The sequence below is a fragment of the Sardina pilchardus genome, chromosome 24, assembly GCF_963854185.1.
Source record: "Sardina pilchardus chromosome 24, fSarPil1.1, whole genome shotgun sequence".
NCBI classification, from domain to species: Eukaryota; Metazoa; Chordata; class Actinopteri; order Clupeiformes; family Clupeidae; genus Sardina; species Sardina pilchardus.
Genome location: NC_085017.1, coordinates 27,298,318 through 27,323,140, shown reverse-complemented (window position 1 = coordinate 27,323,140; position 24,823 = coordinate 27,298,318). Strand labels below are relative to the sequence as shown.

The following is a 24,823-nucleotide window of genomic DNA, read 5'->3' as shown; positions in this document are numbered from 1 at the left end:
TGAAGTGACACTGGGCAGAATGCATCCAGTTTCAGACGTCAGAGGATAGGCTACTGGATAGGCCTACGAGTCTACGACAAACGGCAGGTTCACGTGACTTGACTTGACTGACCTCTGTAAGTATGAGCATTAAGCACAAACCATCTCTAAGGGGACATCTTGTGGTCTGAACGTACGGCTCAGCGGACAGGCCTGTACTGTAGCCTATGTTCCCGGTAGCGTATTGTGCCTGGCTGCCTTCCTCTTGTTCTGCATGAGTCAGGCCCACATGTCTAACAACAGTAAAACACAGAGGGCGGGTTAAAGCATGTGAGACAACAGGATTCAATATTGCATTCATAAACGCTACTTTTAATCATAATTATGCAGCTAATTTTCATTGAAAACATAAAATGAGAGAGATGAACCACCAACAGAGAGTAACATGTTTGAATGCCGTTTCTGTAAATAGGCTACATCAACTGTGATGCTGCGGAAATGAGCTGACTTGATGTAAGCTACTTTTTTTTTTAACCTACTCTTACCTGTATTGCGTAAAAGCGACACGTCGGCGTGGTACGTTCTGTGTTTTTTTCAATCCATCGCTGTAATTGGGTAGTGTTAACATTTAACCAACTCTAATTGGATGACCAAACTGCCAATAACCTCAAGTTCCATTTCTCTCGCTCCTCCCCGTAAGCAACCTGCAGGGTGATACAAAAAGTTCTTTTAACGCAGATGGGTGGTGAAACCTCGCTGTCGAAAAAGTTAAACTCTTTATGTACGTAGTGTAGCTTCACTTCGTTCACAGATTTTGAACCACTTTGAGGACTAGCACCAGGCTACATGGATAACTGAAGAAGTTTGTTGACAGTAGTAGCCTACGTGCCACGGGGGCTCAAGTGATCTCGTTAACAGCTTGACTTTTACCCGATGCTGTCCCCGGCAAGATAAAAGCTCCCGTGAGTAACGTACAGTGAAGGCAGGCAAGATCTCCAGAACACCGGATTCGAGTGGAAAGAGTCCAGGTATGACACTTGGTTGTTCTTTGATATCTGAACGAGTCTGTTAGAGTTATAAACGTGTTCAACATTGTGATGTCTCGCGCCACACTCATCTAACTTGTCAGGAAGTTCGCAGAATGGAGGTAAAAAACAAACGTAAAGATCCAACGTTAGGCTGTAAATGACAGGCCTAACATTAGGCCTTGGCTGTAACTGACATAGATGAATGCTAGTCACTTGGATGGCTATTCTGATAAGACTGATAGTTTGACCGATCAGAGTATCGCCAGTTTCTCTTGACAATATCTGAATGCATTGAGTGATTAATTAAGGTAAACAGTAGGCCTAAACAGTGAAAGGCAGACGACGAAAGGCAAGTGTGTTGACGAAGAACGTTTTCACATCTTTTTCAAATGCACCAGCCTGTCTGTCTGTGTTATGACAACAGTCCAAAAGTTGTGGCTGAAAACAGCTGCATTTCAACATGCTGTGTTACGCAAAATATTCAGGTTCCCTCACATTTAACATAAATTTGTATTGTATTTGTAAGGCCGATACACAAAAACAGCCCATCTTGCATGTGATATGTGCATGACAAGTCACATACATGTAAAACACCAGTGGTTGTAAAACACAGGTGACCCCTCATCGAGTCCAGCTATAAAGGTAGAAGTCCTTGCAACCGATGACTTCACAGTGTCAGATTCCTCTCTTTTTATTAGCCTAGGTGTTTGTGTGAAAGGTGGGTAGAGGAAAAGCTGAGAGTTTGTCACATTAGGTTAGATAGAACATATGGGATATAATACTGTAGAATTGGTTGAATTTGTCATCTCAACTGATTAACTACTATTAAGTGAACTGTTTTCTTTGTAAATTTAACTGACCAAGCTTTTGGTGTTTTGTGGACCTTTTTGTTTCTTATTTTGCCTCCACTGTGGTTGTCCGTGTTGGTTGTAGACTGTGCTTCATGGTGGTTTCTCTCCCTTTATGCCTGTGCTTGTATAATGTCCTTCCCTGTGCTGGGCTGGGCATGTTTAGACTAAACTCACAGTCAGAACCCACAGAGGCCCACTTACAATTCTCAGTCTGCCCTCTCCCTCTCTCTCTCTCTCTCTCTCTCTCTCACTCTCTCTCTCTGCGCGCCACTCCCTGCTAGTGTCTGTCTCTCTCTTTTGCAGTGTAGAGTACATTCTTCCCATGTGATGACTCATGGCACGGTCATGTCCCTCTAAACATAGCCTTTGGAAAATGGGTGGCACACACACACACACACACACACACACACACACACTATAGTGGAGTTGCCAGTGATGCATTAAATAAGATGGAACAGAAATGCACTGGCATTTTTAGCAAGTTCTAAAGTGTAGTTAACAGACTGCCAAAGCTGTAACCCTTTTTACCCTGATAACCTACCAGACTTGTACGTACTTCAGGTTTGACTTCCCTCAGGTTTATCCCATGTTATTCCTGTGACAGTCCTTTACACTGGTCTGTCACATAAATTGGGCAGTGACAATGCAAAGACATATCAAAAGACCTATCAGATGTTGACGGGTCCGTCAGCATTCTCTGAATAACATCTAGAGAACAAAAACAGATAGTGGTTGTTTGACTTAACTGACTTATATTTTATGGTAGCTTACTGGTTAGGATGTTTTAAGTAGCTTTTAGAATGCCAGAAAACAAGAGCTGACATGACTTGGATAGAAGTATCTGCCAAAGTAAATAAATTCTAACATGGGAAGCTTTTTTATTTTAGGCTGTGATTTCCTGGCTCCTGTCCAGCTTTTGTTGGCTGTAGAGAGACGTTGTTTGTTTCTGTTATCTTTCGGGATTTAATAAACTTTTTAACATTCTTCTCAACTAATGCCAGTTCCACTGAGATCAAACAATTAAGCACAAAAATGAGTGGTTGTGAGTGGAAGTTCAGAGGTGAAAATGTTACTCAGGCAAGAAACATGAATTCATATACTTTTTTTTAATGTTGTTGATGATTTGACGGTTGATGTGTAGGTGCAGTGTTTGAAGAAGAGGAAAAAGTAGGCTTAGATCTTTTGTCATGGGAATTTGTCCCTCTTTCTCTCCCCTCCTTCCTTGTATGTGATGCCAGTGAGGGGCTGTTGGCAGCATTTTACTCTCAATGGACTGCCCTTCTGAGTCAAAAGAGAACTTTTGATTCAGATGTTAACTCTGTTATGCTGGAATTGGACTTCCTCCTTAATGGAGTTGGGCCTTTTGTTCCAAAAAAATTGTTCCAGCAATTTTGAAATGCATCACACATTCCTTTAGACCAGTAAGAGAGGCCAGTATGTTTTGTTTTGGGCGATGCGCTGCACTGTTCTAAAAGGAATCGGTTTCCCTCACTCAATTCAGTTGAACTCTTATCCATTGTCAGGATTTTTCATTATTGATCAACAGTATGCGTAACTAGTTCCATGACTGTATCGCGGATTCAACTTAGGTGCAGTCTAGACTAGCTTCTCACCCACATCATTCCTGCTCTGGAGCTGTTTGCACCATGACGTAATGCTGTGGAACTTCTAGTGAATCATGCTTATATGTCAAAGATCAATCTACTTAAATTTACACATGAAATAGTTTGTATGTATACGTATTATATATACTCTTTTGATCCCATGAGGGAAATTCAGTGTCTGCATTCATCCCAATCTGTGAATTAGGGAACATACAAAGCACACAGTGAGGTGAAGCACACACTAACCCGGAGCAGTGAGTTGCCTGCTCAGAGTGTGTGAGGTTAGGTGCCTTGCTCAAGGGCACTTAAGCCATGGACTGAGGGGGATCGAACCGGCAACCCTCCGGTTACCAGCTCAAAGCCCTAACCAGTAGGCTAGGCTGTTTGGAATGTCAGTCAAGACTCTCTTCACTGTAATCAGACGTCTGACTGCTCCTTGTTCGTTCTTCAGCCCTTGCTCATCCTCTCGTATTCGTTGGAATGGTACACCTTGCATAGCTAAGCACTGGCAAGAAACACAAGGCATGGTGGCCTTGACCTCGCTCATCACAATTCACCCAGATCATGTGCTCTTGAAGTAGACCTACGGAAGATGTAGTGTAAGAGTAATTTAGTAGGCCGTAGGCTGTCAAAGCTTTATCAGCTAGAGCCCTTAACTTTGTGGTAGCTGTTGGACCCACAAAATCAAACATTGACTCAGTGCGCTCCTTGTTCTTTTACAGTTGTCATGGTTAGGCTATCTTAGCCATGTTCTGGAAGGTGACTTTCATCAGAAGAGACGGCTGCGGTTGTTGCTACAGTAACAGCGTTACAGAATGAGCTCTTTGGAACACAGTGTTTCGCGCTCCTCAAAGAAGATGGCACAGACAGGACAGTCATCACACAGTGATGACAGTGACTCATCCCGGCCCAACAGCAGACAGGTATGTCTTGTGATTTACATATTTATAGCCACATTAAAAGTAGCACGAGCACAAATTATATTTTTAGGTATTTTGAGTCAAATGGGATATGTTTTTCCAAATACAACTAAGGCACCGAACAGTACACTAAGGTGTGTGTGTGTGTGTGTGTGTGTGTGTGTGTGTGTGTGTGTGTGTGTGTGTGTGTGTGTGTGTGTGTGTGTGTGTGTGTGTGTGTGTGTGTGTGTGTGTGTGTGTGTGTGTGTGTGTGTGTGTGTGTGTGTGTGTGTGTGTGTGTGTGTGTGTGTGTGTGTGTGTGTGTGGTAATGATGTTATATGTCTCGTTGTTTGAATGTAGGATAGCTGGGAGGTTGTGGAAGGTTTGCGTGGAATACTGGGTAACGCACAGGTACCGGAGCCCCAGGAGGGCTTCCTGTTGAAGAAACGGAAATGGCCAATGAAAGGCTGGCACAAGGTGAGTGTGGTTCTGGCACAAGGTGAGTGTGGTTCTGGCACAAGGTGAGTGTGGTTCTTGGCGAGTGGAGACCCATGAAATAGTAATGGCCAGATCCAGTCAAAAGTTCAAGTGGTATTCAATGGCATTTGATATGTTGAGCTTGAACTCTGTTACTTAACAAATAATGAGTGTAGACATTGTTGTTTGTGGAGTGTTAAAGGTAAAGATTGAACTATTTTGTCAACACATAGAAAACATGCTGGCAACTCACATCGACAATATATAAAAGCGTAGACAATACCTATAATGCTATGTATAAAACTGGCTCTTTGGTCTGATGGTTGGCTCTTTTTTCAGAGGTACTTTATTTTGGATAAGGGTATCCTGAAATATGGAAAGACTGGAGCTGATGTGAGTTTTCTTATACAGCTGAGTATCACCTCACTTCAGTCAATTTTCATACAATTATTGATGGGCAAGTGTTGGTATGCTTGTGTCATTTTTGTGTGGATTTTTGTTTGGTTCTTGACAGTTGCAAAAGGGAAAATACAGGGGCTGTATAGATGTTGGACTGTCGGTAATGTCAATCAAGAAAAAGACTATGTGTATAGACCTTGACAACGAGGACAGCATTTATCATTTGAAGGTAAAACTTCACACATTTCTCTTTGGAATGGCACCATCAGAGCCATTTTATACTGATCTAAAACGGCCATCCCTCATTTCCGGCATGTGCTCAGGTGAAGTCTCGGGATCAGTTTGATGACTGGGTGTCCAAACTGCGGCACCATCGCGTGTTTCGTCAGAATGAGATTGCCATGGATCCCAGTGAGAGACATTTGCCGTGTGAACCTTGTGGCAGCATGAGGGTATGCTGAACACACTCGCACTTACACTCACACGCACTCACATAGACACACACACACACACGCGTGCACACACACACTCTGTCTCAAGCACACACATTCTGTCTCTTATACAGTACACACACACACACACACACACCAACATTCTTGACAAGAGTGTGTGTAAGTGAAAGGAATTTCAGTAGAAGCTAATTGTGCCCGGCGACGGCATAGCTTCCATGTCATTAGTCATGCAGGAAATGGGGGTGAACATTGACAAACGGAATATTGGTCAATGCGGTTGGAGCAAACTTTTCTCACAAGTTTGGTTTCAGAATGAGCTAAGGGATTTTCAAATTACAAATCAATATCACAGTGATGAGTCCTCATGTGCACACATGCAGATGGACATCTTTCAACAGGTAGTTTTGCACGTTTTGGGGGGCTTTTTCCATGTCATTTATACGACTGTTAGTTTACAACAGCACTCTTACCTCTTTCTCCTTTTAGACTTCCGTTCTTACCAAACAGGCCTCCGTTCAGGTAATGTCAGGCTGGCTTCAGAGTAATGATGACCTTGACCGATGTTGCCAAGGTATATACTGATATATCCACACACTGCCCTTATGCTATCCTAACAAAATACCTGATTCTTAAGATAGTGTGCCTTGGACAGATTTGTGCAATATATTTGACTTGTGCAATATCCTCTCAATCTTCCACAGATCTCACTGATTGTGAATCATGTCTGCTGGAGTTGAATTTATTGTTGAAGAACATGGAGGTCCTGCAGCATGCTTACTCGGCACCTGCCATCAACACACTCCCGGTATGTGTGTGTGTGTGTCTGTATGTATGTGTGTTTGTGTGTTTGCTTGCATACGCACATGTTTTGCTGCATGCACGTGTGTGTTCTTGTGTTTGTGCTTGTTCAGTTTTGTCTGTTTTTATTTCAGGGTGACGGCTCAAAGAAAGAGAAGCGAGGGCATAGGAAGTGGCGCTCAAAGACCTCCACTAAAGACAGCAACAGCTCATTACAAGTATGCGCACGAGAATCATTAACCTGGACTTGTTTGACTATGTGTTTATCTGGCTTTAGACATTAGTGGAGTGTGTTACTTATTATGCCCTATTTACCAGACCTGAAAAAACATTTTAGAATTCCTCTTGACATTTAGCAATCGCAGTACTGCAAGGGGACTTTGCATGTTAGGTTTGCTAGCCCAAACTCTACCCGTTATTTTCTAACCTCATAATTTACTCTCATTCCTCTTGAGTGGTTTGAGTTGTTCCAAAGCGACACACACATACATAATGTTCATTACAGAAACACAAGTATGATATGTCATAATACTGTAATAGACTTTGTACAAGAAAAGCTAAGGTGTCTGTTGGCTTATAAGGACTGCCAGAGCCATAGAAAGAGAGAGTTGCGACAGTCTTTGATGTTGCCGCCACATGATCAAAAGTTCCAAAAAACCCGCACTGAATGGGTGAATCACAGGAGGGTGGGATGTACTTCTGGATGCTGGAGGGTGTAGATCAATGAACTCATTGACTACTGACTAAGAGATTGGCTGTTAATAGTTCCAAAACTCCCATAACGCAGAAGTAGCCTGGAAAAAGCGCTACCGATTTACCCTATGGATGTCTATGGGAGTGTCGCCACTCTGTTTTATTTACCACTCTGAGGACTGCCAATGTCAGCCCTGAAGCAAGACCGTACACAGGAGTCAGGACACAGAGCCATTAAAGCCAAATGGCAGCTTTTTGAGCTCAGTGCCACAGAATGGTTAGATCCTCCTCAGCCAGGATTGATTTAGAGCTTTGGCTGATCTTGACCACAGCTCACCACGTCTCCTGAATCTGCCCTGATCCCAGACCTGTGCTTGGTTTCTTCTCAGGTTCCCAGTCCCACCCGTCTTCATGTTTCCAACCCAAACCTGTCAGCCAGTGAGCCTTGCTATCCCGAGACCTTCCTGCAAACTCCTGACTCGCCCACCAATGCTGCCCGACTACAGGAGGACTTCTGCAGGCTTGCCAGTACCAGTAAGGGGCCTTTTCATTTGAATCCATCAACAGTTTGAACTTGTTTGTAGTGCGCATTACATCATTCACTCACTCTCTCTCTCTCTCTCTCTCTCTCTCTCTCTCTCTCTCTCTCTCTTTCTCTCTCCTTCTCTCTCTCTCTCTCTCTAGTCCATTCCACACTCCTATCAGCCTTCAAAACACTATCTGAAGAAAAAAAACAAATCAAACTGGTTCTGGAGCAGCAAAGCACTGAGGTTTGTATGCGTCCATGCAGTTGCACAAGCTGATGTCCTTGACGAGACCTTGTCGTCCTTGTTTGCTTTTTGCATATTTTGCACACGAGTTATTGTTTTTCTGTGCACAGCAGTATCCTGGTTATGAAACGTATCCCATTTTTGACTATATTTAGGATTTGATATTTACATAAGCATATGGAAGCCTGTTTATTAATAGGTCTGTATGCATGATAAGTACACTATAATGTGTTATGGTCAGCAACTGTCAGATCCTGGGCTAAGGCAGAGGCGGACATCCCGGGCTCAGAAAGTAAAAGCCCTGCCAAGTATCGGATCCAACCATTTAGTAAACTAGCACGTCCCAATTAGCAGCCAGGTAGATCAGATCATTAGTGATATCACCTGTGTTAAGTGCACGGGTAGAAAGAATATGTGGCAGGACTTCTACTTTCTGGAGCCGAAATGTCCTCCTCTGCTAAGGTGTATGCATACTACAGTATGCTGCTTTCTTTTCGAGTACTTCAGCTTTTTGGGTTCTCTGTGTCTGAGATGGAGATATGATGTTTACATGCATTAACACAAAAGGGATACTTCAAAAGCTCCATCGTTGCCCCTTACATTGAAGTCCATGTAAACACTTGGCTTTATTCCTGGCTTCGTCAGCTTGATGCTTTTCCTGTATATCCTTCCTTTGTTCTTTTAAATCTCTCTGTCAACAGATGGTTAATTCTATCTGTCAAATCTCCCTCTTCTGCATATATGTGAGATAACTCTACCTGTGAAGCACGATGGGTCAACAACTGTTGTTTTAAATGTTATGCTATATAAATAAAGTGACTTGACCTGACTTGTTTGGTGACTTGTTTTGACTGATCCTCATGGACTCCCTCAGGTCGATGGGCGAAGTCCACCGACGCACCAGCGTTCTACTGAAAGTCGAGGATCCCTCTCCGATTCCCTGTCCGAGTTCTTTGATGCGCGCGAGTACCTGCTCTCCTCCAGCTCCACTGACAATGAGGTGAGGGATCAGCAGGCTCTCTTGTGGCCAGAATGCACAGTACACACACACACACACACACACACACACACACACACACACACACACACACACACACACACACACACACACACACACACACACTATGTGTGTGTTAAGTTTCTCTTCATTTTCCATTTTCATAATAAGACTTTGAGATAAAGTCTGAGGAGTTTACAGCAGTACTCACACACACACATGATGATCACACATTATCACAAGTTTCTGTCAATTTTCCATTTTCATAATAAGACTTTGAGATAAAGTCTGAGGAGTTTACAGCAGTACTCACAAACACACACACACACGTGATGATCACACATGATCACAAGTTTCTCGTAATTTTCCATTTTCATAATAAGACTTTGAGATAAAGTCTGAGGAGTTGTCATGAATGATTTCCAGAAGTCACACGTTTCTCCACAGTATGTCATTTGTTTGTATAAAACTCTACATAGAGTCGACACATCAACTCCGTGATCTAAACAATTGTCATCGCCCTTTGTGTCCTCATGGGCGTGTGACTGTGTGCAGGTGTCAGACGATGACTCGTTCCTAAGTGACGCCAGTGACAGTGTCTCCGTGGATTACTACAACAGTGAGACCAGCAGCGAGCGAGACGTCTCCGGTACCCACACACTCACACACTCACTCAAACCGCACCCATCTATCTAGCCAATCTCCATCCCATCCAACTCTCCCAAGCGCTCTGAATAAGATGCCGCTCGATGGTGTTTTAAGCCCCCAACGTTGTCTTCCAGGCAGCGCTGCCACCGTCGAATTAAAGACACCTAATCCTAGCCATAACCTTAATGCTAGCTTTAACCCATGTTGAACCCTAGCGCCTTCCAGGAAGCGCTTCCTTGAAGACAGCATTGGGGGCTTATAACACCATGGGCACTTCTCATTTGTCTTTTTATACTGTATATCCTACCCTCCTTCCTTCCTCGGTCCTCCAGCTTGATCCCACTGATCTATATCTAGATCAGTGGGAATGAGGACCGAGGAAGGAAGGGAGGATATATAAAAAGACGAATGAGAGGGGCCCCAAGAAACCAAGATGGCTGTGTATGCACTCAGTGTTGCTACACAGATACATGTCCGAAGATCTGAAGATCTTTCATTACTTATAAATTCTTTTTATGAGTACATGACCATAAACTTTGAACTTTGAACTTTGACTTTATTCGCATACTCTTTGTGTTGGTTCTCATCAGCGATGCCGTGTGTCATGCGGCGGACGCACCTGCCCTGTCGCCAGTCGGACAGTGGCGTGAGCCTCTGGAACATTCTGCGCAACAACATCGGGAAGGACCTCAGCAAGGTGTCCATGCCCGTCCAGCTGAACGAGCCCGTCAACACGCTGCAGCGTCTGTGCGAGGAGATGGAGTACACGCAGCTACTGGACTCGGCCGCCCACACCAACGATCCGCATCTGCGCATGGTGAGAGGACCAATGCAGGCGCACGCACAAACACACACACACACACACACACACACACACACACACACACACACACACACACACACAGGGACGTGACGTAACTACCCACTGACAACTGACTCTGGAACAGATATCGAACTTGATCTGCAGACCTCTGAAATTTTCATGAATGCAACAGGGCTAACTTGTCCGTGTGTTTGTGTTTGTGTTTGTTTGTTTGTGTGTGTGTGTGTGTGTGCGTGTGTGTGCGTGTGTGTGTGTGTGTGTGTATGTGACAGGCTTATGTAGCTGTTTTTGCCATATCAGCGTATGCCTCCACATTCCACCGTGCTGGAGGGAAACCCTTTAACCCTGTACTGGGAGAGACGTACGAGTGTGACCGACCCGATAAGGGCTTCAAATTCATATCAGAACAGGTAACATACTGTTATGCTTTTAGATAAGGACACACTCCATACTGTTATGCTTTTAGACAAGGACACACTCCATACTGTTATGCTCTTAGAGAAGGACACACTCCATACTGTTATACTCTTAGAGAAGGACACACTCCATACTGTTATACTCTTAGAGGAGGACACACTCCATACTGTTATACTCTTAGAGAAGGACACACTCCATACTGTTATGCTCTTAGAGAAGGACACACTCCATAGTGTTATACTCTTAGTGAAGGACACACTCCATACTGTTATACTCTTAGTGAAGGACACACTCCATACTGTTATACTCTTAGTGAAGGACACACTCCATACTGTTATACTCTTAGTGAAGGACACACTCCATACTGTTATACTCTTAGAGGAGGACACACTCCATACTGTTATACTCTTAGAGAAGGACACACTCCATACTGTTATGCTCTTAGAGAAGGACACATTCCATACTGTTATGCTCTTAGAGAAGGACACATTCCATACTGTTATACTCTTAGAGAAGGACACATTCCATACTGTTATGTTCTTAGAGAAGGACACTCTCCATACTGTTACAGTATGCTCTTAGAGAAGTATGCTACATACTGTTATGCTCTTAGAGAAGGACACTCTCCATACTGTTACAGTATGCTCTTAGAGAAGTATGCTACTTACTGTTATGCTCTTAGAGAAGGACACTCTCCATACTGTTATGCTCTTAGAGAAGTATGCTACATACCCTTATGCTCTTAGAGAAGTATGTTCCATACTGTTATACTCTTAGAGAAGGACACACTCCATACTGTTATACTCTTAGAGAAGGACACATTCCATACTGTTATGCTCTTAGAGAAGGACACATTCCATACTTGTTGGTGAGGGTGTGTAGTAAAAAGGACTGTATTTATTATAAGGTCCGGAAGTAGAGAAACACTACAGCCAGTCGGTCAGAACTGGAGTATGATGTCAGATAGGGATGAGCACCACCAATTGTAATAGTATCTTCTTTATTGAAGTTGTGCAAATTACTCATTTGTGTGGTTCTGCAACACAATACAGAAATAACCATGAATAAACTAAATACACGGTATGCAGCAATTACACAGGCATAAGCTGAACACGCGTGAGCTGCATGATCATTAACGTCTCGCACACACACACGCATCTCGCACACGCACATGGCACATGCCCACACATGTCACTCGGTTACGCTATGGACACACATGTTCCTAAATGCACGTTATACAGTATATTCTACAAATAGCATCATACAAGCTATCACCTATCAGCGTTATATGCATAATCACCACGGGAACATTGTTTCAGAGGAAACTAACAACTAGCATGAAATATTAACAATACAGTGTTCTACCGATCATAAATGTCATCTTGCTATAAATTGGTACTTACTTCAGTTATTGCACGCACACATACAACCTCAGAACGATGTCCTGGAACATCGGTAAAATACCAAGTAACATTAAATGATGATTCTATTAACTCCACTCGTAACATGCCACCTACGTCACTATCAAGTAGAACGCCGCCATATTTACGACCGATTTCGCCCAATATGACTGCCCACACTGCCCGTTTGAATGGAAGAGAAAGACAGATAGATCTAGAGAAATGTTCAATTTTAGGCTCCGATCTTTATTTGTTACCCCCAGTTTTCCTTTATCCCTTATTGTCTGCCCCAAGTTTGTTCCAATTGGCTTTCCATATCATACATTTATCTAGTTAACCCCTCATACAGTGGTGTTAATTAGGCTATTTTAAGATAAGGTGACGATGTTCGGGACCGCCCAAACCGGGAAGATAATCCCAAAAATGTGGGATAAAAACTGGGACATTTTCAGGTTGACTCAATCCGATTGAAATACATATAAGTTTTGTCTTCAAAAAACGGGGGGGCTAGGTAGCTTTACTGTATTTTCCCCGGGTCGGGCAACCAAAACCGGGGGCTGTAGGCTACAGGAAACCGGAGACTGCACCGATGCATCAGCATGGGAATAGGCTAGCCTACGTAGGCCTAGGCTATAATAAAAACATGATTCTAGTGGTAGTTTACTGACTAGGTAACGTTAGTTAAGTGGCCAACAGCTAGCAATCTCATGTTAGTGCCCCAACTAATTGAATAAATAGCCGAAAAGAGGCATTCTCCCTCTCACGCAATAGCGTTTTTGAAATCGAAACTGGGTTTTGCTGAAGTAGCCGGCTACAGGCAGGTTTTATTACATAAAACCAAGCAACACGGTGTAACCTTAATTTGCTGTTTATTGCTCTGTCTGAAGCACAAAATATAAAAATACCAATCAGACATGCATCACGCAAGACGCATCGATTTCTGTCTCATTCACACCGATAGCAGCCACAACCGCATGCTCTGCAAACTAGCTAACTCTAACCAACTAACATTGGCAAGATATAAAAACAACGTAGCCAGTGTATATAATGAGCACAATACAAGTAGATAGACTACATTACAGAAACAGCACAAACTACAACTCTACTAGATCGCATTTTGATGACACCATACCTCTGCCTCAGGACTGTCGCAGCACCCTCTGGGCTAGGCCTACATGAAAACTGGTAAGGGGTCCTCCGCAGCGTGGGAACCAACTCCTTCCACACCCAAGCCACACACACCCAATAGCCTACTATTTACTGTACCCAGAGGAGTATGAAACAGTTTTTCACCATGCAACATTGTACAGAACATGCAGGGAATAAGGGGAAATCCAGGGAAGCTTAATCAACCCTGCTACAATAGCAAGTTAGTAGGTAGGTTGCCTTTAACGACAGGAGCAAGCTTACCGCAACAACAGCGGTCACACTATAACAGAGGTGAATTCCACCACAACACACCTCTAGTGTTCAAATACACTCATTCACAGGCATGATTTCATACTACTTTGAGTAACTTCACCATCTGTAATAGTGTCTTCTGCAACATTTAAATAATACAATTAAAACTGATTGAACTGACAGTGACCTTTCAGCACCTGATAAGGTAAAATGTACCACTTGACAAGATGACATTGAGCACCACAAATAAGAAAATAAAGACAGATTTTGAGAGCACAACTTACTCTTATGCAGAAACTATGCAACACTGTTAGGTTTGTAGGTTCACCAAAATAACATTTAACATCTATGACTACAAAACAGTACTAACTAATTTAGAAATTATTTTACACCAATAGATTTAGACAACTCAACTCATGGTTCAACATATTTTATTTAAGACCTGTCAAGACAGTGTCAAACAAAGCATTACAATGTTTGGATCCACAATCCAGTTTGAAAGATCCAAAAGATGACATGTGAATACATCGTGCCAATCATGTGATGTGTTGGGGATACACTGTACCAATCATGTGTTGTGATCTCACTGCTGTTCCTTAGGTGGCCATAAGATTAGATCTGAGAATCTGAAAAACATTACATCTAATGTGCCAATGAACACTATGACGACAGTGAATTTAGATATTCCAAAAAAGCGAGCAAAAAAGTATTCATTCAAGGACTGTTCCTCATCCCTGGCCCTTAACTCATGAGCCACACACACTCACTTTCCAGTGCTGACATCTCCGATGCCAGTGGGGTGTCCTACGAAGCAAGTTAGACAAATCTAGGTTATCTAGACATATCGAGGCTGCACAAAGCCTCAACTCGGGTATTAAGTTAAGTGATCCTACGACAGCAGGTATGTGATAAATTTGTCAAACTAGGCTTTCAGCTCAGATCTGTGCGCGTTCTCGTGGTTGGGGTGATTTTGACCAATCGGGAAACGTGGAGACGCACAAGACAGCCTAGGTTTAAAAACGATTACTTCCGCATTTATGAGCGGTAGCGAAATCTAGGGTGGTCTTTTTTAGTGTCTAACCTATAACATCAAAAAGTCGATGGTCATCAGATATTGTATGGCATGCATGTCCATAGTAGTGACATATTTGCACGCACAACATAGTTAAAAGCGCCTTCGAGATTCAAAATGTTTGCAGAGGCGGGACTGAACCTGTTCAAAGTATGACAGATTAGCACACGTGAGATAACTTCGTTTAGATAATGGATTGGTTAGAATTGGTCAGAGGGCGGTGATATTTCACGATTTGAGCTATAACTAAGCACACAACCCGCTCCCGACCAGGTTTGGTTGCGAGCATAAGATACCATGGTGATACAGCGACGCTAAAATAAATCCACTTTCGTATGACAGCATACCCTGGTTTTGAGCGCAACATACCTCGCTAAGTCACTAATCGAGCTTCGTAGGACACCCCACAGGTCTTTTCATAGTTGTGGTCACTGTGATGGTCAGTAGAAGTAGTAGCCTCTTCATGCTCCTCCACATTGGTGGTTGAACAGCCAGTGAGATTGTTGCAAGTCACGCATTTTGTGCTTCATTGGCTGAATGTTGTTTGTCCTTCTCCCTCGCCGAGGTGTGTGCAAAAAGACTGCGCACAAAACTGGAGTCCAAAGCAGTCGCTCCTAAAAAGTCAGGGCAGAGTAAAATAAAACACGACATGTGTGAGACATTACATTGTCCAACCTGAGTAAATATATTTCTCTTAGAACCTAGCCTAACATGGCCAGGGTCTTTTAAGTAGAGGCTGCGCAAAGCACAGACCTTTATTTGGGGCAGGATTTGTTCAAAACGACCACGGCTATTACCCGAGGCTCAGCTATAAATAAAGTATGTATAATATGAGGATTTACGATGTAGGTCTTAATAAGGGACAGATACAGAAATTAGGAAGTTAACTACTGGGTTTAGCCAGAGACAGTAAAAGATAGGGATAGCATAATAGCCTAATTAAGTTATGGTTACGGTATTTAGCAGACGCCCATACAAATAACAACGATACAGTGGGCTATAAGCTAATTAACAGTAACAATTTCAAAGTTGATGATACTACATTAATGACAATAGAATAATCCGACTTCAGCATTTGTGTTCATGTGAAATATAGGTTTTAGTAGGCTATCAAATGGAATAAGACATTTCAAGATTGCAATTTCAATGTGCTAACGTTAAAATAATAGACACCATACCAGCTACCATCTACTAGCAGCTAACACAACACAAACGCATTGCATAAGATATTATATCATGCGTGATGTTTACAAAACGTGTGAACCTCATGAACTTGACTGATTGATATAGTCAATCAAGTTTTGTAAGTGTTGTCCAAACGTGTCTCTTGTTGTTGTTAGCCCTAGATGCTACTAAGTTGAGAAGGCTCGCTTACCTGACACGAAAGTGTTCATTGCATGGTGTATCGTGGTTATCCAAACATCTCTTCGAATGGCAGCTACTTCTTTCTTCTTTCTTTTGGTATAACGTTAGCATAACATACCAGTTCAGGGTTCCTCAACTGTACAACACATAGCTAACATGACTGTGTGACCTTAACCTGTTGAACTTGTTAGCAGCTAATCATTTCCCTCGAGCCGCTGGCTCCGTGGTCACTCCGTGGCCCCGTGGTCACACTTTTTCTTCGGTTTTCTCAGTTTAAATACAACGCGAAATGAATTTCCAAATCTCCACTTTTGCCCGAGTTTTGTTTAGAAATAATCGTATTCAGAGGCGAAATCGCCGTTTGCGTGTAAAACGAAGGGAACAAACGAAGGGGAAAGTTTCTATTATTTAAGATATCCATGTATGAGTGAATGGCGCCGCCTAGTGAGCGACTCGAATCGGTCGGCAAGATGGCGGCGCAAAGTTACTGTGACGTCAGGTGGTCCAAACGAATTAACTCCACTCGTAACTCGCGGTAAACTCCAACTGACTCTGACTAACTCCTGTGTCCTAGCTACGTGAAGTAGTGCCGCGATCTGATTGGTCCATTTCCCACATTCAAGCGGACCTTTTAAACAATACTGTTATACTCTTAGAGAAGGACACATTCCATACTGTTATGTTCTTAGAGAAGGACACTCTCCATACTGTTACAGTATGCTCTTAGAGAAGTATGCTACATACTGTTATGCTCTTAGAGAAGGACACTCTCCATACTGTTATGCTCTTAGAGAAGTATGCTACATACCCTTATGCTCTTAGAGAAGTATGTTCCATACTGTTATACTCTTAGAGAAGGACACACTCCATACTGTTACTCTGTGTTGGTGTTTTACGTCTCCTGACTCTCTCTCGTGTGCTCATTCTGCAGGTTAGTCATCATCCTCCGGTTTCTGCATGCCACTGTGAGTCCAAAAACTTCACTGTGTGGCAGGGTGAGTGACTTCGGTACACAGACACACACACACACGCACACGCATGCACGCACCCCGCTCATTGACCATTGATATATATATTCAGATCCATGTTTTATATATTTTTTCAGATGTTCGCTGGAAGAATAAATTCTGGGGGAAGTCCATGGAGATCGTTCCCATGGGAACCACTCATGTGGTGTTGCCAGGGTGACTAGCCGCTTGTTATGGATCTCTGACCATATTTTTGATTTTCTTTTTACGAAATGAGACCACTCTAGACACCTTGTCTGTCTGTTGATGTTCTTCACCCTCCAACCCCTCAGTTCCTCTCCTGTGTTTACAGCTCCTCCATGTTTGTCTCTCTTCAGGTTTGGCGATCACTATGAGTGGAATAAGGTCACTTCCTGCATCCATAACATCCTGAGTGGACAGCGCTGGATTGAGCACTACGGAGAGATGTCCATTAAGAATACTGTTACCAGCAACAACGCCAGCAGCTGCAAGGTCACCTTCATCAAGGTGAGCAAAAGACGAAATGTCGGCGAGTGTAAGCTGGATAACACCAGAGCGCCAGAGCACTCAATGAGGGTGGAATTCAACCATGGAAATGCACATGCAGTAGCACACATTGGGCCCTTCTCATTCGTCTTTTTTTATCTGTCCTCGCTTCCTTCCTCGGTCCTCGTTCCCACTGATTTAGATAAAGAATAATGGGGCGGCAACAATGGGATACTCTATCCAGTGTTCTTTATAGATCAGTGGGAATGAGCCGGAGGATCAAGGAAGGAAGGGAGGATGGATAAAAAGATGAATGAGAAGGGGCCCATAGTGTGATCAAGAGAGAGAGAACAAGTTAACAACGATAAAAACAAGTGAACAAAGACCCAAATGACTTTTTTTTTTTTTTTTTTTTATGAATTATGGCCATGTTTGGCTTGGTAGCTGGCTGTGGTCCTGAGATGTATCTTACAGCTCTTGAGAAAAATGTCTGCGTGCACACCCTATGAATGCTCCCAGGGGGGATAAGCGTCTTCATAAATCATTCTATGCCCCATAGCAAAAGAAGGTAGGCATGTCTTCACAGCCCCACGCCTGCCCAACACAAGCACATCACATCCCAGAGAAAGCGTTTGTGATTTCGTTTCTGGGGTTTTTGGTGGCTGGGAAGTTGGCTTGAACGGGCTGAATTGCCAGATGGGACCTGTGGAGCGATCTCCGATGCACTCACAGGTTTACCTGGGTTCACTCTGGCCAGTGAGTGAAAGGAAGCCATTAAAAAAAGATATTCAGAGGGCTGGTCTGTGTGGTTTGCTATTGTAATTGCTCGGTGTGTGTGATTGCTCCGTCATTCATGTCTGACAAACTGGGAGTGGGAAGGCTGATAATCTTGGAGCCAGCATGTGCCATTCTAATGGATAATCATTAAGGGGATGAAGGGTAATTTGAGCTTAGTGCTCCCAGTGAAATGGAACGATCTGGAGGGGGTGGGATGCCTCGTAATGCCAGAGCACTTGACATGGTAGACTGGCCAGGAGAGTTTAAAATCTCTGTGGAATGAGTGATAGCTGTCACACTAATAAATAAATGCATCATGTCCTGCTGAGTGAGGTCAAGAAGTGCTGTGGCCCTCTCCGAACCAGTTGCTTAGCTACGGTGGGGAAAAAGGGAAACAAACACTGTGCTCTAGCTACCCCTTGTGGACACAAGGGGATGTGCACAATGCACATGAATAGAGGGTAAATGTTTAACATTCCAACTCTGAAAAATAATATATTTAGCAAATTATGGTCATCCAATGAATTTAGCAATAGGTTGATACAACTGGTTGTACTGAGCTGAGACAAGTTTCAATGTGTAGTCTTAATTGCTTATGTGCTTTTACACTGCTTGTTTTCAGAACATTTATATAGCATTCATTCATTTAGCTGAGGCTTTTATTCTAACTAGCGACTTACAAAAATAGCATTCGCAAAAATCGGGAGTAACATTCAAGCTGCGGCGCAGAGTAGACCTTATCAAATCAAATCAGGTTTATTTGGCCATGTACAGTGAAGCCCAAAATTATTAGCCCCCCTTATGAATTCAGACATAATCCTTTGTTTATACATGAAAATGACCATTTCCAAAAATGTGCCTAGTTTATATGATTACAGAAGCGCAAAGACAGTATGCCCACAAAGTTTGATGATCATTGTTTACTCATGCTCTGATTTGTGACAAGAAAAGCAAGAATTGACATGTTCAAAATTATTAGCCCCCAGACCATTAATAGTCAATAGTGTAGCCTTTCTTTGCTTCAACTGACAACATCTTCTTTGAATAGTCTTTTACTAGGTTGGCACATATCTCTTAAGCACTCTTTAGCTCCAGCTCGTCCAAACTGCATGGTTTTCTTGTATGGACTCTTGCTTTAAGCACGTGCCACAGATTCTCAATGGGGTTGAGGTCTGGTCTCTGTGTAGGCTATTCCAGCACCTTGATTTTAGTATCCTTTAGGGCGTTTCAGAACACTTTTCACTATGCTTTGGGTTATTATCATGCTGAAGGACTTGGTGGTGACCTAAGCCTAGACTAAGAGCAGGCGTCTTGATGTTATCCCTCAAAAGGTCAACATAATCTTTCTTTTTCATGATCCCATGCACCCAAACAAGGGTCCCTTTGCCTGAGACAGCAAAACAGCCCCATAACATGATGCTCCTACCACCATGCTTCACTGTGGGAATTAGGTTTGTTATGCACAAACTTGGAACTCTTTGTACTTTGTAATGATGCCTTGCATGGCTGTTCTACAGACTGTGAAGCATCTAGAGATTACAGTATAGCCTTTCTCCATATTATAGGTCTCAATTATGTTCTTTCTGAGGTCCTGACAGATTTCCTTTATCTTCAGTATGCGTGTAAAGGCAGTCCCCTCTCACACAGGTGTTCAAGTGCCTGTAGGCCTGTTCCTTGAAGTCTTTAGGTAAACAATCAATGGCCGGGTTTCCCAAAATCGTTAAGAAGCTCTTAAGTCCTAAGAACTTCTTAGGAGCGTTCTTAGAACATTCTTACAACGCTCCTAAGAAGTTCTTAGCACTTAAGAGCTTCTTAACAATTTTGGGAAACCCGGCCAATGCTGGTTGGGTGTTCAGGTGTTGTCTGGACATTAACTAACTGCATAGGTGTGGCTTGAAAGGTGACAATTTGGTTGTGTGTGTTTAAAAGCAAAAAAATCACATGGGGGCTATTCATTTTGACCACTCCACTTTTCACACAATTTGAGATTAAGCATTCCTAATAATATATTAACACTCCAAAATGCACCAGATTCTACATAATAACACTGTTGAATGTTTGATTTTTAAAATTTGATCAGAGATGAAAAATTTAGGGAGAATTTTAGAGTAATGTTCCAAAATTTCTGGGGGGCTAATAATTTTTGGCTTAACTGTATACTTCCGTATACAAGGAATTTGGTCACACAGCACACAGTGAACACACAGTGAGGTGAAGCACACACTAACCTGGAGCAGTGAGCTGCCCTCATACAGCGGCGCTCGGGGAGCAGTGAGGAATTGGGTGCCTTGCTCAAGGGCACTTCAGCCGAGGACTGGTCGGCGATCGAACCGGCAACCCTCCGGGTTATAAGCTCGAAGCCCTAACCAGTAGGCCACGGCTGCCCCTTTATGTAGTCATTAATACCACATCATGCAGTACTGTTACCACGGCTGCCCCTTTATGTAGTCATTAATACTACATCATGCAGTACTGTTACCACGGCTGCCCCTTTATGTAGTCATTAATACCACATCATGCAGTGCTGTTACCACGGCTGCCCCTTTATGTAGTCATTAATACCACATCATGCAGTACTGTTACCACGGCTGCCCCTTTATGTAGTCATTAATACCACATCATGCAGTACTGTTACCACGGCTGCCCCTTTATGTAGTCATTAATACCACATCATGCAGTGCTGTTACCAGAGGACGAGAGTGCAGCAGAGGTCACCATCTTGTTGTTGTTTCAGGGCCGAGGTGGAACCGGCAACGTCAATAACGTGGAAGGCGTGGTCAGCGACGCAGACGGACACGCCGTCCACTCCTTTTTCGGCAAGTGGAACGAGGCGGTGTACTTGGGAGACCCGTCTTCTGCCACGTGCATTTGGAGAGCGAGTGAGTTATCAAAGTGATTTACAATACCGTAATTTCCCAACTATTAGCCGTGGCTTATACATTGATTTTGCTAAATTTCTTCAGCTATGAGGTTAATACAGGGGGGGCAGTTAATATGGTGATAATATGGTTTTGTTTCTTTTAACTGGCATAAAACACTGTCCTGCGGCTTATACACAATGCGGCTTATATGCAGGAGATTACTGTAGAGAGGTAGTGATTTATTCATCAGTATTCTTTGGATGTCTGATCTTGGTGTTCCTAGCACATCACTCTTAACAGTCACTCTACTAGGGGGGCATGCTGAGTCATGATTGTGTGTGTGTGTGTGTGTGTGTGTGTGTGTGTGTGTGTGTGTGTGTGTGTGTGTGTGTGTGTGTGTGTGTGTGTGTGTGTGTGTGTGTGTGTGTGTGTGTGTGTGTGTGTGTGTGTGTGTGTGTGTGTGTGTGTGTGTGTGTGTTTAGACCTGATGCCTGAAGAGTATGAGCAGTACTATGGCTTAACTCAGTTTGCAGTTGAGCTCAATGAGCTGGATGAAAAAGAGAGGCCTCTGCTGCCTCCAACTGACACACGCTTCCGACCGGACCAGAGGTAAACACACACACACACACACACACACACACACACACACACACACACATTTGAATGCTTTTATTTGGATCTGAAAGTCAAACTAGGAAAACAAGATCCAAATACTCTGGGAAGAGTCATTGACAAGGTGACAGGTCTACATGGCTCACATACTTTTACAGGACCTTTCATATCGTATAATACTCAACACATTAAGGGTAAACACACACACACACACACACACACACACACACACACACACACACACACACACACATATTTGAATGCTTTTCTTTGGATCTGAAAGTCAAACAAGGAAAACAAGATAAAAATGATCTGGGAATCGACAGTGTCACCGAGTCATTGACAAGGTAACAGGTCTACATGGCTCACATACTTTTACAGGTCCTTTCATGTATAATACTCAACACCTCAAGGGTAAACACACACACATACACACACGTACGCATGTACATATGCTTTCCTTCTTGATTTATCCCTGTTTTATTTCTAATTTTGTTACTAAGGTATTGTTTTGTTTGTTCAATTGTATATTTGAACAGGTTTTTTGTACCTGAATAAGTAAGAGAATAAGTTTATTGTTTGTCATAGAATATGGAAAGATGTATGTGAGATTCTGAACACTAATAAAATACAAAAAAAACAAATGCCTTGCTTCCATCCTCACTCCATCCCTGTGTCGTGTCGTCAGGCTCCTGGAGGAGGGCGAGGTGTCGGGTGCGGAGGAGCAGAAGGAGCGGATAGAGGGACTACAGCGAGACAGGAGGAGGGTGTTGCAGGAGAACAACATCAGCCACCAGCCCAAATTCTTCAAGTGTGTAACTGTGTGTGTGTTTGCGCTAATGACCAATCTTGAGCCCAAATTGAGACTGTTGGGTGTAAAGTGTGTGTGTGTGTGTGTGTGTGTGTGCGTGTGTGCGTGTGTGCGTGTGTGCGTGTGTGCGTGTGTGCGCGTGTGCGCGTGTGCGCGTGTGCGCTTGTGCGCGTGTGGGTGGGTGTATAGGACTTCATCTTCATCTGTGCTTTTGAATCCGTATTGCTTTGAAATAATAATTTAAAAAAAAGTCCAGCTCCATAATGAGCTGATCTGGGTGCGCCACTGAGTACAACTGCTTTCATGCTTATCAGGTGTATTAAGCACTGTTACTGTAATCTCCTACCTTGCTGAATATTATATAGAGGGCACCTTTACCTGTTCTCAAATCAGTGCAAACGACCTCTCGGCCTCTTGGCACTTATTGCTTAAATCTAGAAAAGACAGACAGTCTTTTCAGAAGGTTATATACCGCTGTGCTGTTGTTTTTCTTTTTCTTTTCTTTGTGTGCATGTGTGTCATATGCACAATAGGCGAAGGAACTGACCATTTCACGGCATTCTTTACATTAGCAATCATATACATGTGACAAATAAACATCCTTGTATCCTTGTTTCTGTTTGTTTTCACATATGTGATGTTTCATATCTTTTTCAGGCGTTCTGAAGACGACCTCTGGGTCAGTAACGGGACCTACTGGGAGCAGAGGAAGGACCCGGGATTCAAACAGCTGGACTTCCCAGTGCTCTGGTGACCATGTGGACGCTTGGGCTCGATCGAAGGGCTTCCTCTTTATTATGGTTAAATATGGCTACACTGTCCAGCCCTCTCTTAGCGGGCATTTGGCTTCCAAAGAAAGCGAAACTTCTTCCAAAGTCTGGTGTGCTTGTGTGTGTGAGTGTGTGTGTGTGTGTGTGTGTGTGTGCATGCGTGCGTGTTTTGTTTGTCTATGTGTATGTGACTCTGCACTGAAGTTACCATTTTTCTACCTTCATCCAAGAGAATTAAGTGATGGTGGTTACCCTGAGGTTAGTGTGTGATCAGGGTTTACATGCGAGCACTCAGTCTGCCTACATGCCACCACACTTTGTGCCAAAGAAATCATTAGGCTACTACTGCAGACACTGTACACACACAAACTCTCTCTCTCTCTCTCTTGCTCTCTCCTGCTCTCTTACACACACACACACACACACACATACAGAGTCAGCCCCACCTGCTGCCTTATCTTTCTTTGTCTCAGAGTAAAGGGAATAAGATAATAATGATGATCATCGAAAAAAATATTATGGCAATTGTACTCATAATCATTGCAACAATAAATATGTCTAAAGGGATTTGTTGAGCATTTGTTCGTATGATTTGTGATTTTTCATTTGCAGACCACTCTACAGTATCTTGTCGTGTAATGAGATGCACTAATGCAGAAAGAGGTCTGAGGACCATATGGTGGAAGGTTGTACTAGATTGTATGGCTATGAACAAAATCTCCAGAGAAGTCTCACATCATAGGCTGCTGTGGAATCTGATAATAAAATGCATTCAGAGTTACACTGTTGTCCTAAATATATTTATCCATCTTGGAAGGAACCACTTTATACATTTCACCTCAGCGAGCTGGCTCTTTGAGCATATGTTTCACAGAATTGCAAGACATAATTGAAGCGATGCATCACATTTTGCATTTGTTTGATCAATCTGACATATTAGGCAGGTGGTCCAGGAGACATAGGCTACAGACCCTTTCTGTTGATGTCCTACCTTATCATAGTGTTTTAAAGTGCACTCTTACTTTAACAGACAACAACATAACTTGCTTTGTTTTTAACACCTCTGTGTCCAGATAGAGACAACACGTTTGTTCTAAGAGTATAGTGATATTAAAGTTAAAGTGATGAGAGAGAGAGATGATCCCAACATGCATATTGTCATCATGTCCTTAGGCACACAAACAAGTTATTCAAATGCGTGAGTGTATGCATGGATTTCTTCAGAAATCTGTTTGTTCCTCTTCCTCATATAAGCTTAAGTCCTTCTGGCATTCTAAGTAAAGGCTCGAATTAGAGTTGATTCTCGGCCAGTAGAAGGACTAGCCTGTTCATGCCTGCGACCCATTGAGGCCCACTCATATGATTCCTATTATGGCGAAGGCGGGACACCAGAATGCCGCCTTCCCTTCATTACAAGCACGCGTATGGGTTCAGAATCTCCAC

The 24,823-nt window shown here is 43.0% G+C and overlaps 1 protein-coding gene across 1 annotated transcript; it reads left to right on the top strand.

Moving 5' to 3' along the window:
* The first annotated feature begins 688 nt into the window (after positions 1-688).
* Positions 689-23,943, top strand: osbpl3a (oxysterol binding protein-like 3a). The gene is made up of 22 exons (XM_062528855.1): positions 689-1,007; positions 4,185-4,385; positions 4,723-4,839; positions 5,179-5,232; positions 5,354-5,467; positions 5,562-5,690; positions 6,177-6,261; positions 6,392-6,495; positions 6,623-6,706; positions 7,571-7,715; positions 7,866-7,951; positions 8,826-8,951; positions 9,504-9,597; positions 10,187-10,413; positions 10,692-10,829; positions 17,006-17,069; positions 17,180-17,258; positions 17,420-17,570; positions 21,061-21,205; positions 21,670-21,796; positions 22,488-22,610; positions 23,268-23,943. The coding sequence occupies exons 2-22, from the start codon at positions 4,278-4,280 to the stop codon at positions 23,362-23,364; spliced, it is 2,397 nt and encodes a 798-aa protein (XP_062384839.1). The 5' UTR covers positions 689-1,007; positions 4,185-4,277; the 3' UTR covers positions 23,365-23,943.
* The last annotated feature ends 880 nt before the right edge of the window (positions 23,944-24,823 follow it).

Excerpts from the sequence above, each read along its gene's own strand:
- osbpl3a (XM_062528855.1), top strand. The coding sequence starts at position 4,278 with ATGAGCTCTTTGGAACACAGTGTTTCGCGCTCCTCAAAGAAGATGGCA. Across the intron at positions 5,691-6,176 it reads AACCTTGTGGCAGCATGAGG|ACTTCCGTTCTTACCAAACA; the intron begins GTATGCTGAACA and ends TTCTCCTTTTAG. Across the intron at positions 7,952-8,825 it reads TGGAGCAGCAAAGCACTGAG|GTCGATGGGCGAAGTCCACC; the intron begins GTTTGTATGCGT and ends GGACTCCCTCAG.